Source organism: Nicotiana sylvestris, chromosome 5 (genome assembly GCF_000393655.2).
Source record: "Nicotiana sylvestris chromosome 5, ASM39365v2, whole genome shotgun sequence".
In the NCBI taxonomy this organism is placed as follows: Eukaryota; Viridiplantae; Streptophyta; class Magnoliopsida; order Solanales; family Solanaceae; genus Nicotiana; species Nicotiana sylvestris.
The window spans coordinates 57,789,225-57,801,411 of record NC_091061.1 but is presented as its reverse complement, the minus strand read 5'-3'; the positions used below and the strand labels follow the sequence as shown (position 1 = coordinate 57,801,411).

The 12,187-nt window shown below is 41.0% G+C and overlaps 1 protein-coding gene across 1 annotated transcript; it reads right to left on the bottom strand.

The window, feature by feature from the left end:
* Positions 1-2,845: 2,845 nt before the first annotated feature.
* On the bottom strand, positions 2,846-3,433 carry LOC138868699 (uncharacterized). Its single transcript, XM_070146266.1, has one exon. The coding sequence runs from the start codon at positions 3,431-3,433 to the stop codon at positions 2,846-2,848; it is 588 nt and encodes a 195-aa protein (XP_070002367.1).
* Positions 3,434-12,187: the final 8,754 nt, after the last annotated feature.

Below are 12,187 nucleotides of genomic sequence, written 5' to 3'. Positions count from 1 at the left end.
GTCGTGAAACCAAGTTGCGGAAAGCTTTGGATGGGGAGAAATCCCTCAGGCTTCTTTTTAAGAAGTGGGGAAATGAGTTGGACTACCTGTAGTACGAGGCGGGTCGAAGTTGAATCTACGAAAGCTATCTCGAATGACAGTTAACCTTTATTTCGAGTGGATGTATGCTCCCCCTTTCTGCTTTTCGAGATTAATATTCCGATGTTTCAGCTACAGAGAAAAACGGAGGAGCTGGAATGACTTTGGGCGGAAGTTGACCGGGTTCAGTATGAGTGTAACAAGCTAAAGGTTCAGGCAGATGCCCAAGTTGCGGCCAAGAGAGATGCTTTGGCCAAGGCTTCCGCCCTCGAAGTGCAACTCTGGAATGCTCGTTCAAATAGCTCGGGCCGAATGTGCATGATTGTGAGGCTCGAGTCTGAACTTCTAAAGATGAAGGCCGAGGGTGTAGATGCTCGGGCTGAATCCAAAGGGTTCCGAACCAAGGCTGATAAGAAAGTGGCCATCTATTTGCAAGATGTTGCTAACGCTCGAGCTGAGATGAGAGGGGTCCTTGACCGTGAGAGTAGGAGCAAAGAGTATGTTAGGTGTAAATCTTGGAGGGAAACTCTCGAGGAGATCCATGCCAGGGTCTTCGATCTCTCAAAAGAGATAGAGCAGGCAAAGGCGGACGAATATGATGCTAAGTTCCTTTTGTCCGATGCCGAAGATAGCGAGAGAGAGGCCGACGGGCCATAGTCCCCGAGGGGGATGCAGATTAGGCCTTTCTTTTTATTTTTGTGTATAGTAACTTTTAAAGAACATTGTAAATGGAGCTTTGTATTTTTTTCACATATACGTATAAAAGGAAGCCTTGCGGTTTCATTTTTCGCGCACTTCCCTTTGCTTCGGTGTTTGTCAGTCATTAGCCAGATTGAACTGGTCTTCGAGTTTAAAAAGAACCTTTAGGTTTATAGTACGGCCCTGGGGCTCGTGAGGCTGGCCCGTAGGCTCTTACACATTTGGTCGGCACGACCTGTTAGCATAAGCCGACGTTTGAGCTCTTAAGCTTTTGCTATTAGGCATATTCAGCTAACTATTTTGGGTTCAATCTCCTAGCTAGGTTTCGACTCGAGCTCATTGACCCTTAAGTTTTTGAATTTAAAGTTGGCCCTTAGGCTCTTATGCGTTAGGTCGGTACGACCTTTTATATGGGCTGACGGAAGTGGCTCTTACGCATTGGGTCAGTACGACCTCTTATATGGGCTAGCAATAATGGCTCTTACGCATTGGGTTAGTACGACCCTTTATATGGCTGGCGACATTGGCTCTTACGCATTGGGTCGGTACAACCTCTAGTATAGGCTTTATTTTTCCCTCGTTAAGGATGTTTTGAAATTGTGCTTTCCTGACTCTTCGACGATTTCGATAAAAACCTCGATTGTGAGTCATTATATGGCGATGAACGAGCACCACGGGAGGTTTTTCTCAGTGACTAAGTGTTTCCAAGCCTATAGTTTGGAGCTGACATGGTTAAAGCTTTTTTGTATGAGTCGAGGGTAGCCTGTTTAACCGGTTCTTTTCGAAGTACTTTCAAAGTAATTGAAGGCCTGTGATTTTATATCGACGGTCGGGCATCCTCGAGTCGCGTTAGTTTGGTCGGAACCTTATGACCATAGTCATTTATGTTTGGTTGTAGCCTTTTAGTTCCCGAGTGAAGCAGTTTTGGCATCTATATTGAGGGTATGCCTTTTTAGGGGTCTTACAACTTCGAATATATAGCCTTAACATTAAGATTGGGGTAATGCCTTTTTGTAAGGTCTTAAAATTTTTACATGCCTTGCTTGAGGTCTTACAGCTTTGGTTACTTGGTATAAGTATGGTTCATGCCTTGCTTGAGGTCTTACAGTTTTGGTTACTTGGCACAAGTATGGTTCGTGCCTTGCTTGAGGTATTACGAAGTCGAGGTTGCCCGTATGGGGTCTTATGGCCTCGGCAGTCCCCGAGACAATTAAAGTTTTCTTGGCACTGGAACCATTTTTGTAGACTTGACATTGCCTATTTGAGGGCTTACGAGCTTGAAGCTTCCGACCCGGGGGTTATATGGATGAGTTTTTGACGCCAGTCCCCGAGTGTTTGGGACGTTCTTGGCTTCTGGAGCCATTTTTGTAACCTTGATGTTGCCTCATTGAGGGCTTACAAGTTCGAAGCTTCCGACCCGGAGGTCATGCGGCTTCGAGTTTTTGACGTCAGTCCCCGAGTGTTCGGGACGCTTTTTTGGCTTTGGAGCCATTTTTGTAAAAAATACCGAACTCCTTTGAAACGCGAAATGCTTTGATGGATGGAAAGTATTCTTTGATTACTTGGTACAAGTATATATTTTTTTGCTATTAAGGGCTCGCTAATACTATACGGACACAGTTCGTTCGACCATTTGGCCCGGTACATCATTTTCCTATCAAGGCCACATTTAGCACATCTTGGCTTCTCTGAGGAGGTGACCTTCCGGGGGGATGCCCCCAGTATTCGAGGTTGGTTGAAAAGAAGAATTGAATACTTGTTGAGTCTTCCTTAGGTAGCATATAGATGTTGCCTCATTAAAAACTTTGCCGGTAAAATCCTTCTTTGGATAAAAACCTGGTAAAAGGAAAAGAGTGCAATGTATGCTTTTGGAACCTAAGGACTTCGAGTTGGAAAGAGTTTCGGCCATTTCTATCGGATACCTGCACTCGGGTTTATAAGGGGATGATCATACCTTAGTGCTGACGGTGCTTTGGGCCTCGATACGTTTCAACAGTTTGTTCTGAGGACACAGTACAGTCCTTTGCTTTGTTTAGTCGGGTGTAGCTGGGAATATAGCTTGTTATTGCTATTTTACTATTTGCTTATCCTTTGGCTCCCTCGACGGTGGAGGTATTGGCGCCGGTGCCAAATCGTGCACCGCAAACATCTCTTTTGTTGCATGCTGTTCCGCGTAGACAGTTTTTATCCCATCATTTGTCGGAAATTTCATCATTTGATGGAGGGTGGATGGTACTGCTCTCATGCAGTGTATCCATGGCCTTTCGAGCAATGCATTGTACCTCATGTCTCCTTCGATGACATGAAACCTGGCATTTTGGGTTGTGCCAGCCACATTGACGGGGATGGTGATTTCTCCTTTCATTATTTCGCTTGCCATGTTGAATCCGTTGAGGACACGAGAGGTGGGCACAATCTGGACGAGCAGTCCTAGCTGCTCCACCACCCTCGACCTGATAATGTTGGCCGAGCTACGTGGATCCACAAGCACACACTTAATTTGAAATGTATTTACAAGAAAAGAAATTACCAATGCATTGCTGTAAGGCTGAGATAGAGCCTCGATGTCTTTGTCGCTCAATGCGAGGGCATACTCGGGTATGTAACCTCTAGTTTGATTTTCCCAAGTGATGGATATTTTTGTTCTCCTGACCATTGGTTCTTGTGGGGCATCTATGCCTCTAAAGATCATGTGGATGATATGTTGTGGCTCATCTATTTCATTCTTCTTGGTCGCCTCTCTTTCCCGGAACTAATATTTGGCTCGATCGCTAAGGAATTCTCGGAGGTGACCATTGCTGAGTAGTCAGGCTACTTCTTCCCAGAGTTGTTGGCAATCCTCGATCCTGTGACTGTGTGTGCCGTGAAATTCACACACTAAGTTATGGTTCCTTTGCAAAGGATCTGATTGATAGGCCTCGGCCACCTGGTATCTCTAATTTTACTGATGGCGAATACGATATCAAAAATATCAACATTGAAGTTGTATGCCGACAAGTGGGGTGCCTCCGTCGGCCCTGCGTGCCTATCAAACCCAACTCTGTTAACAAGTCCCCTAGGATTCTGGCCTTGATCCATCCTTCGGTCATTGCGGGGTATGTTTCACCTCGAGGCATTCCTTCTATCTTCAGTGTATGGTTGGTATCTTTCTTTGTTTGGCTTTGGTTCCTTTGTGTCGTGCCCCCTTTTTTCCTCTTCGCATCGGAAAATCGGGTTTATGACATTTTTGTGTATTGGACAACTCATTCCTTTTGGGAACTGGGTTTTGCATTTTTGAAGAGTCGCCACCTAATGATTTAAGGTGCATTAGGACACCTATAGGCTTCATTTCTAAGTTTGCTTGATAACCAGAGATAGGGTAAGGGCTCAAAATTATCCTAAGGGGAAGGTGTTAGGCACCCCTCATGATCCACTATTGTGGTTCCCAGCCAGACAGTTTTATAAATTTTGTACAATTAGCAGATAGACAAGTATAGGCTCAAGTAGGAGGGGATTTGAGTTTGAACACATAAGAGTTTGAAAACAATTAAAAGGGCGTATTTTGGAAAATTGAGTTATAGTTCTACAAATACTTGAGAATATAAAAGAAAAGGGGGAGGGGTCCTAGGTTTATTTATAATATGGATCACATGCAGAACTTGCCTATTTGTGTGAAAGTAAAACATGCAGAACTTGAATTAAAACAGAGCACATCCTATAGGCATGTTCTCTACCCTTCTAATAACATGCATAATTACCCCATCCCTTTTCACCAGCCAACCCCAATATTTGTTACAAAATTACAGACCAAATACAGAATTACATTAGAAAAATGTAAAAATAAGAAGTTACAACCATAGGAAGCCAGATTCTGACTTTCTCTCTGAGTTATGGAATAAACCACCTCAAATGCCACTTGTTTCAAAGCCTTTCTCAGACCTGGGTGTGTCAAAGCTCCCTAAGGGTCTCAAGGGACCCCGGGCAGTTCTTACACCCAGGTTTGCATAACCAAATAGCGATGAGTGCAGTGTGAAAGGGCTAGCCCTTATGTGTCTGTTCAGAGGGAGCTCAAGGGTCCCAAGGCAAGGCTCACACAAGAGGGGAAAAACCTAGGTTCTAAGAGTATAGTGGAAGTGCAGAAATAGAGATTTATTTAAAACTGGGTTGAGAATAGTAAGGGGTAAGGGTGATTTGAAAATAGTAGTAGTAAAACTTAAACTACACAGAATAAGTAATTGCACAAAGGGGTCAGGGGTTATAGGAATACATAACATGAAGCATATGACCCTAGGAAGGGTCAGGTTTGGACATGCACAGCAATAGATAATGTTGGCATGCCCACAAACCAGCCAGAGAACACAAACACATAAGGGATATGGAGGATTGGGATTCATAAGTCAGGAAATCACATAACAAGTGACTGACAGAGTACATACATAAGGGAAAACATTAATTTAGAAGGGGAGGGAGCAGATTACAGCCTACTTAGTAATGTAACTTGATTTCATAAATATAAGTAGAAGCAGGCAAGAGTGAAGGAAACTGAAACAACTAAAGAAACATGTTATTATTGATGCCTGAAGATTAACTAGGACATACAAGTAAGAAGCAAAGTGCAGAAAGGGAAAGTAAGCAAATTTCCACAGCCTAGCCTTGGCTTTCAGCCGGCTAGAAAAGGCAGTAGCACAAGTAGTAATAGAGAAAAGAGAGAGTTTTGAGTGAAGTGTGTGTTCTGAACTCAAATGGTTCGTGTCAATGAAAGAGAAGAGGGTGGTTATTTATAGATTTGAAAACGAGTGAAGAATAAGGTAATAAGTAAAGTCTTAACACAAACATGGAAACAATCACAAGTCAGAATCAATTACCACAAGTGATTCCCTTTAATTAAGGAATCACTGTTTAACGTGTAGCATCATGTCTAATTAAGGAAAGAAAATTAGTTTGGAGACAGATTGATTATTGCCATAGAAGGGGAAATAAAAGCATGAAGCAAACAATCAAGTCTAAGTACAAAGATATGCTTATTTTGGAAAAGATTCAGCAAGGTAAAGCATCACAGTAAAGGGAAAGGAATCAATTAATTTTAAACAGGCGAGTGAAATTAGGGGTCATAAAAGAAAAGCTTTTGCAATCAGTCACCAGATCAAGATCAATCAAGGAAGAAACACGATTTTGCACTTCAGTATAAAATTAGAGTGTACAGAAGCATCAGACATGCGAGGCCAAACATATTGGCAAAAGAGATAACATAATCATAGAGTAGTGGCAGAAACAAGCTAGGATTCAGTAGTAAGAAAGATATTCGAAGCACAGTTGTCAAGTATGTCATGTAATCACATAGAATCAACAGTGAAGAAAACATAGCAACATGTAAAGAGAATCAAAAACAAATAAATGTCTCACAATATCAAGTGAAGAAAACCTATTAAGAAATTAGGGTCGAGTTAAAAGATAGTAAAACTCAGAATCAGATAAGTCACATAAAGAAAAGAGAGTTTGAAACAAGGAACTTTTGATTGAGTCAAGTATACATTAAAACGAGCAATTTTAGACCAAAAGACCTAGGGTTTTCCACAATAATCGAGTTTAAAAATATGTTAAAACTCGGAATAAGATAAGTCAAGCAAGAACAGAGAACTTAATCGAACAAACACACAATTAAGCAAACAGTTTCAGAACTCGAATGAGATCAAAAAGTAATTAGGGTTTTCAACATGCTGACTTAGATAGAAGAACAACATGAGTAAAACATAGCAAAATCACAAACATATTAAAATCAGAGAAGAGATCTTTTGAAATAACTTAAAGGAAAACCCTAATCGTCGAAAAAAGAAGAGTCGTTTTAAAAGAAAAGTTGAAGAACCTTAGAGAAAACACTTAAGAAATTCATAGTAAGAACAAATCTATGGCAGATCTAAAAGAAAACCAAAAGATCTTAAAGATTAGGGTTTTGAAAGACCCAGAAAAAGTGAGAAAGACCTTGAAAGTTACCGATCTAACCAGGAGAGTCAAGGATGTGACTCGAACGGCCATGGATGGTCGGAGAAAGGTCATGGGTGACCGGAGAAGGGCCATGAACAGAAGTCGAGCAAGGACTGGACCAGATTCCCTCGAGGTCTGGCCATGAAACCACGAAAACAAACATCCAGGAGCCATAGGAGGCCATTACACGTCTCCAATGGCCATGGAAGGCCATGCATTAGGCAGGGTTTAGGGTGGATTGGGGTGGGATTAGATGGCGGCGGCTAGGGTTCATGAGGGTTTCAGAGAAAATTGAGAGGGAAAGGGAATTCAAGGGAGGCGTTTGGTGAAGAATGAGGTAGGGTAAGGGGTCGTTTAAGGTTAAAAAGGTAAGGGGGAACGGTGGCCATTGATCTAAATGATCAACGACCTAGATTCAAAAGGGTAGGTGGGGAATCCGGGTTTGGGTCGGGTTTAATTGAAATTGGGCCAGGAAATTGGGTTTAAATTGGGGTCATATTTAGGCTACATATGAAATGCAATTGGGCTATTATTTAAATAGCCAATTTTTCCTTTTTAAAATTATAAAAATAGTAAATTAATTTCTGGAAATAAATTGAAAGCACTAAAATTATTTTTAACATATAATTGACAATTTAAAAATACAGGACTTAATTTTATGAGTATAAAATACAATTGAATCTTAAAAGGGCTAATATTGCAATTATATGCAATTAAGTTTAAAAAATACTAAATAAATTTTTAAAAATATGCAAAAATTACCTTAGCTATATTTTAGCATAAATATAAAAGTACAACAAATAAATTACTAAAATAATGATTTGGAAATAATTATTGGGTTTTTTTTTTGGATAAAAGAGGGAAATAAATAGATTTAAAAACCTTTAAAAATTATGCAAAAATAATAAAATATTTGGACATTCTTATAGATGCATATATATGCTATTTTGAAGGTAGTTTGCATAGTTAAAAATATATAAGAAAAATTTAGGTATCAACACTTTGCAGGAAGCTTGCTAGGATATACTGAGCTCGAGGGGGCTCCTAGTTGGTTGTTTTCGACCCTGATCTTTGGTTGGTATCAGTTGTGGACGTACGAACAAGTCACGGTGGGATATTCGACTAAGTTCTGCTTCAACTGCTTCGAAGCTACCGAGCTTCGCTCGTTCAAACCTTTAGTGAAGGACTGCACTGCCCAGTCATCAGAGACTGGTGGTAGTTCCATTCGTTCCATTTGAAAGTAAGATACGAACTCTCACAGCATCTCGTTCTCCCTTTGCTTGATTTTGAATACGTCGGATTTCCTTGTAGCTACCTTGATGTCACCAGCATGTGCCTTTGTAATGGGTTTTGGAGCCGCTTCCTGTGGGAACGAATTCTGTACAAACTTCTTCGAATCTACACCCTACAGGATCGGAGGTGCGCTCGTGATTTGGTCGACCCTGGAATTGTAGGTCTCTACCTTCTTGTCGTTGGCTTCTATCTTCTTCTCGCCCGACTCGATCCTCTTTGTGAGGTCCTCGAGCATCTTTATGATGGCGGGGTTGGCTGCTGACCTGTTGTTGCTTGATCTTTCTAGTACCTGCTCGGCTTGTGGAGCTGTTTCCGATGCTATTGTGCTGAGAGTTTTTTGGTGGCTTTGTAGCTGAGCAATTGCTAGTTGTTGTGCCTGCAACATTTCAAAAATAACGTGAAGGCTAACCTCCTGTTCTTCCCTAGCTGGGAGTTTCTGAGCCTCTTGTTGGTCTCCTTGGCGTACGCTCCTATTAGTTTGAGAGCTTATATCGACGTGTTGGGCATCGCGTGAAACCACATATGCGGGAATTGGCTATGGCGCATCCCCAGGGTTTAATGGCGGTGTGCCAATACCCAAAATAGCTACACCATTCTCTCCATGGTCCTCAAGATCGCTGTTTTCATATTCATTCACTGAGTTAGATATTTTGAATTGAAATCAAAGATTCGTGGACAAGAAAAAGAGTAAAAGATAGCTTGCATTATGTAGTAAACCAGCAAGAAAAATATCACTATTATTTTTAGCCCCACGGTGGGCACCAAACTGTTCACCTTGAAAATGGTAATTATAATTAGATTTGATTTTGTGGTTCTAAAAAAACGTAATCTGTTTTTATGCTAGTTGTTAGGCAATAGATGCTAAGTTAAAGATTAGAAAATAAGATAAAAGCTTGTAGATAGTGTAATAATCAAACCAGATGGCTGGAAATCAGGGCCTCGAGGTCAAGTTGGGTGTTCTGCTAAGGGCAGTCGATGGAGGATTAACAGTTTTGGTAAATTTGATGGCGGCTCTTTATGACCAATAATGAGCAATAAATGAAGAATAATAAATAGAACACAACAAATATAAGCAATAACTGTAAGTAGTGAAATCAAAAGAATATGTTAAGTTAGGGAGCAAGAGAATGTTCTTGTATATTCAATATTGTGTATCGGATCATCCCCTTACAAAATGACAAGGATCCCCTTTATATATGTTGGGGAATCCCAATATAGTACAAATGCATTTATTACAAAGATATGGGGCTGGTACATCCATTTAATGCCATGATACGGGTTTGAACTAGCTTAATAGACTTTGTCAACTCTAGTCATGTGCCTTGGGAACCTCACATCGATCCACCGTAGCTGCTGATTTACACTACCTCGAGGCCGATCATTGAGAACCCTCGAGTTTGAAACCCTGAGCTGAGCTTCGATCCTTCTGGGGGCAGTCTCTATAAGGCGCCTTAATGGTCGTAAAATCGGACCACTGATTTTTACCGTATACACACGGATTTGGGCGATTCTCGAAAGGATTTTCGCGGAGTTGCTTGGGATAAGTGTTTCTTGTTTGGTTTTGGTTAAATACTATGATTATATCTTTGATTTTATCATCTAATTTCTGATTTGGAGTGAAAAATTGGGAAAAAAGTGGAAGAGTTCTTGAGATGGAATTTTTAGGTTTTGAATGGGATTTTGTTATCAGATTTGAGTAAATTTTGTATGGTTGGACTCCTGGATGGTGTTTCTGGTTTTTTGACTTTTGTCGGATTTCGAGACGTGGTTCTGGTGGTTGGATTTGAGCCGATTTCGGATTTTTGGCTATAATTTGGTAATTTGCTTGTGGAATTGATCCATTTAGCCTATATTGATCGTATTGTATTGCTTGTGGCTAGATTCAGGAAGTCTGGAGGCCGATTTGAGAGGCAAAGGCATTGCGGAGTAGGATTTTGCTTGGTTTGAGGTAAGTAACGCTTCCAAAATTGGTTCTACGGGTTCGAAACCCCAAATTATGTGATATGTGATTGGTATTGAGGTGACACACATGCCAAGTGATAGGCATGTGGGCGTGCACCGCGAGAATTGTGACCTGGGTGATCCCATGGCACCATTTAGGGACTCTATCCTGTTAATATCCATGCTTTCATCATGTGATAAAGTAATTGAGTTGGAAATCATGCTAGATTCATGTTTAGGCTTTATGTTGCTATTGTTGGGACCTTTAGTGGTCGTTTCTTGCTGTCATCTCATTATTTTCATTAATATTCCGTACTTAGTCATGTTCATGCATTTTTATATCATATCTTAGTCTCAATTAGTTATTGATTCATCATATAATTGTTCCGTGTTTGTTTTCATGACATTGTGGCCCCGTGGGTGAGACTAGAGAGATTGATGATTGAGTGAGGCCGAGAGCCTGGTTATGAGTGACAAATATGGGATCGGGCTGCATGCCGCAACGGTTATATTGAGGATTATGATAGCCCTTGGGCTGTAGGAGCCGCTCCGGAGTCTGTAACACACTCCCGGTGAGCGCGCATGATATTATTGAGGAATAGATTTCCTTGGACATGGATTTGTTCGAAGTACTTGATACTTGGAGATGGATTTCTCCACAGGGTTGGATTGCCCCTCTTTCCTTGGTACAGGGTGACTTATAATCAGTGTTATATATGTTCCGGGATGGATTTCCCTGGCCCGGATGTCCATATACCATACCGAGTGGTTGAACACTTGAGAGTGGGAGCACATGGTGCATTTCATACAGTCTGTGCATTGGCATGTTCAGATAGCTGAGTTGTATACCTTACACTATTCAGATCTATCTTTACTTTAATGCTTGAAGCTGCATATTTGACTTGATCATGCCTACGTTTCTTCCCATTTATTTCTGTTATACCTATTGAGGTTGAGTTCGTCACTACCTTTTAGTCAATAGTTTGGACTTGTTACTTACTAAATTGGTATACTCACGTTACTCCATGCACCTCGTGTGCAGATGCAGGTGATACCGGTCGCAGCAGCGGTTGCTGATTGAGGTTCCAGTGTTTGGAGGCTATCGAGGTAGCTGCATGGCATTCACGGGCCTTGACTATCCTTCTTTATCTTTTGTCGTATTTTTAGTTTATTTCTCTAGTCACTAGAGTGGACTGTATTCTGATCTACACGCTCATATACTCAGTGACACCTGGTTTTGGGCTAGATTGTTTTGTATTTTGGAATTTTTTATGTTTCAAACAGTTTTCTTTAAATGTTAAATTCTTCCCTTAATGTTTTTGAATTTATTATTGTTGTGTTGGGTTTTTTTTAGTTGAGGCTGACCTAATTCCATGATAAGCGCCATTACGACGGTTGATTTTGGACCGTGACAGTGATTATATTGGAGCTAGGTGGTACTGCCGTGAAAAGTATGTTAGATGGTTCGTTGGAGCATTTTGTATCTGGAAGATGCATTGACAATTATTTTATCTCGAAAAATATACTGTTAGGCAGGGCAATAGCCTGGTATTATTAATTATTGGTATTTGTGATTAGTTTCTTTAATTTTCTTATTTTCACCTTGGGTCAATCATGCGAAAACGATCTTGTATACGGTAAAAATCATAGGTTCAATTTTACGATCGTCAAGGCACCTCGTAGAGACTGCTCCTAGAAGGCTCGAGGCTCAGCTCCGGGCACCGACCCCGAGGGTTCCCAACGACCGGCCTCGAGGCAGTGTAAATCAACGGCTATGGTAGATCGATGTGAGGTTCCCAAGGCACGTGACTAGAGCTAACAAAGTCTTTTAGGCTAGTCCAAACCTGTACCATGGCATTAAATGGCTGTACCAACCCCATATCTTTGTCATAAATGCATTTATACTATGTTGGGATTATCCCTCATGTATAAAGGGAATCCTTGCCATTTTGTACATGATCTGATACTCAATATTGAATATACAAGAACATTCTCTCCGCTTTCTAACTTAACAAATTCTCTTGATTCTACTACTTACATTTATTGCTTATATTTATTGTGTTCTACTTATTGTTCTTCATTTATTGCTCATTATTGGCCATAATGAGCCGTCATTAAATTTGTCATAACTGTTAATCCTCCATCGACGACCCATAGCCGAGCGCCAACTCAACCTCGAGGCCTAGAATACGCAAGCTCAAGGCCCCGGCTTCTA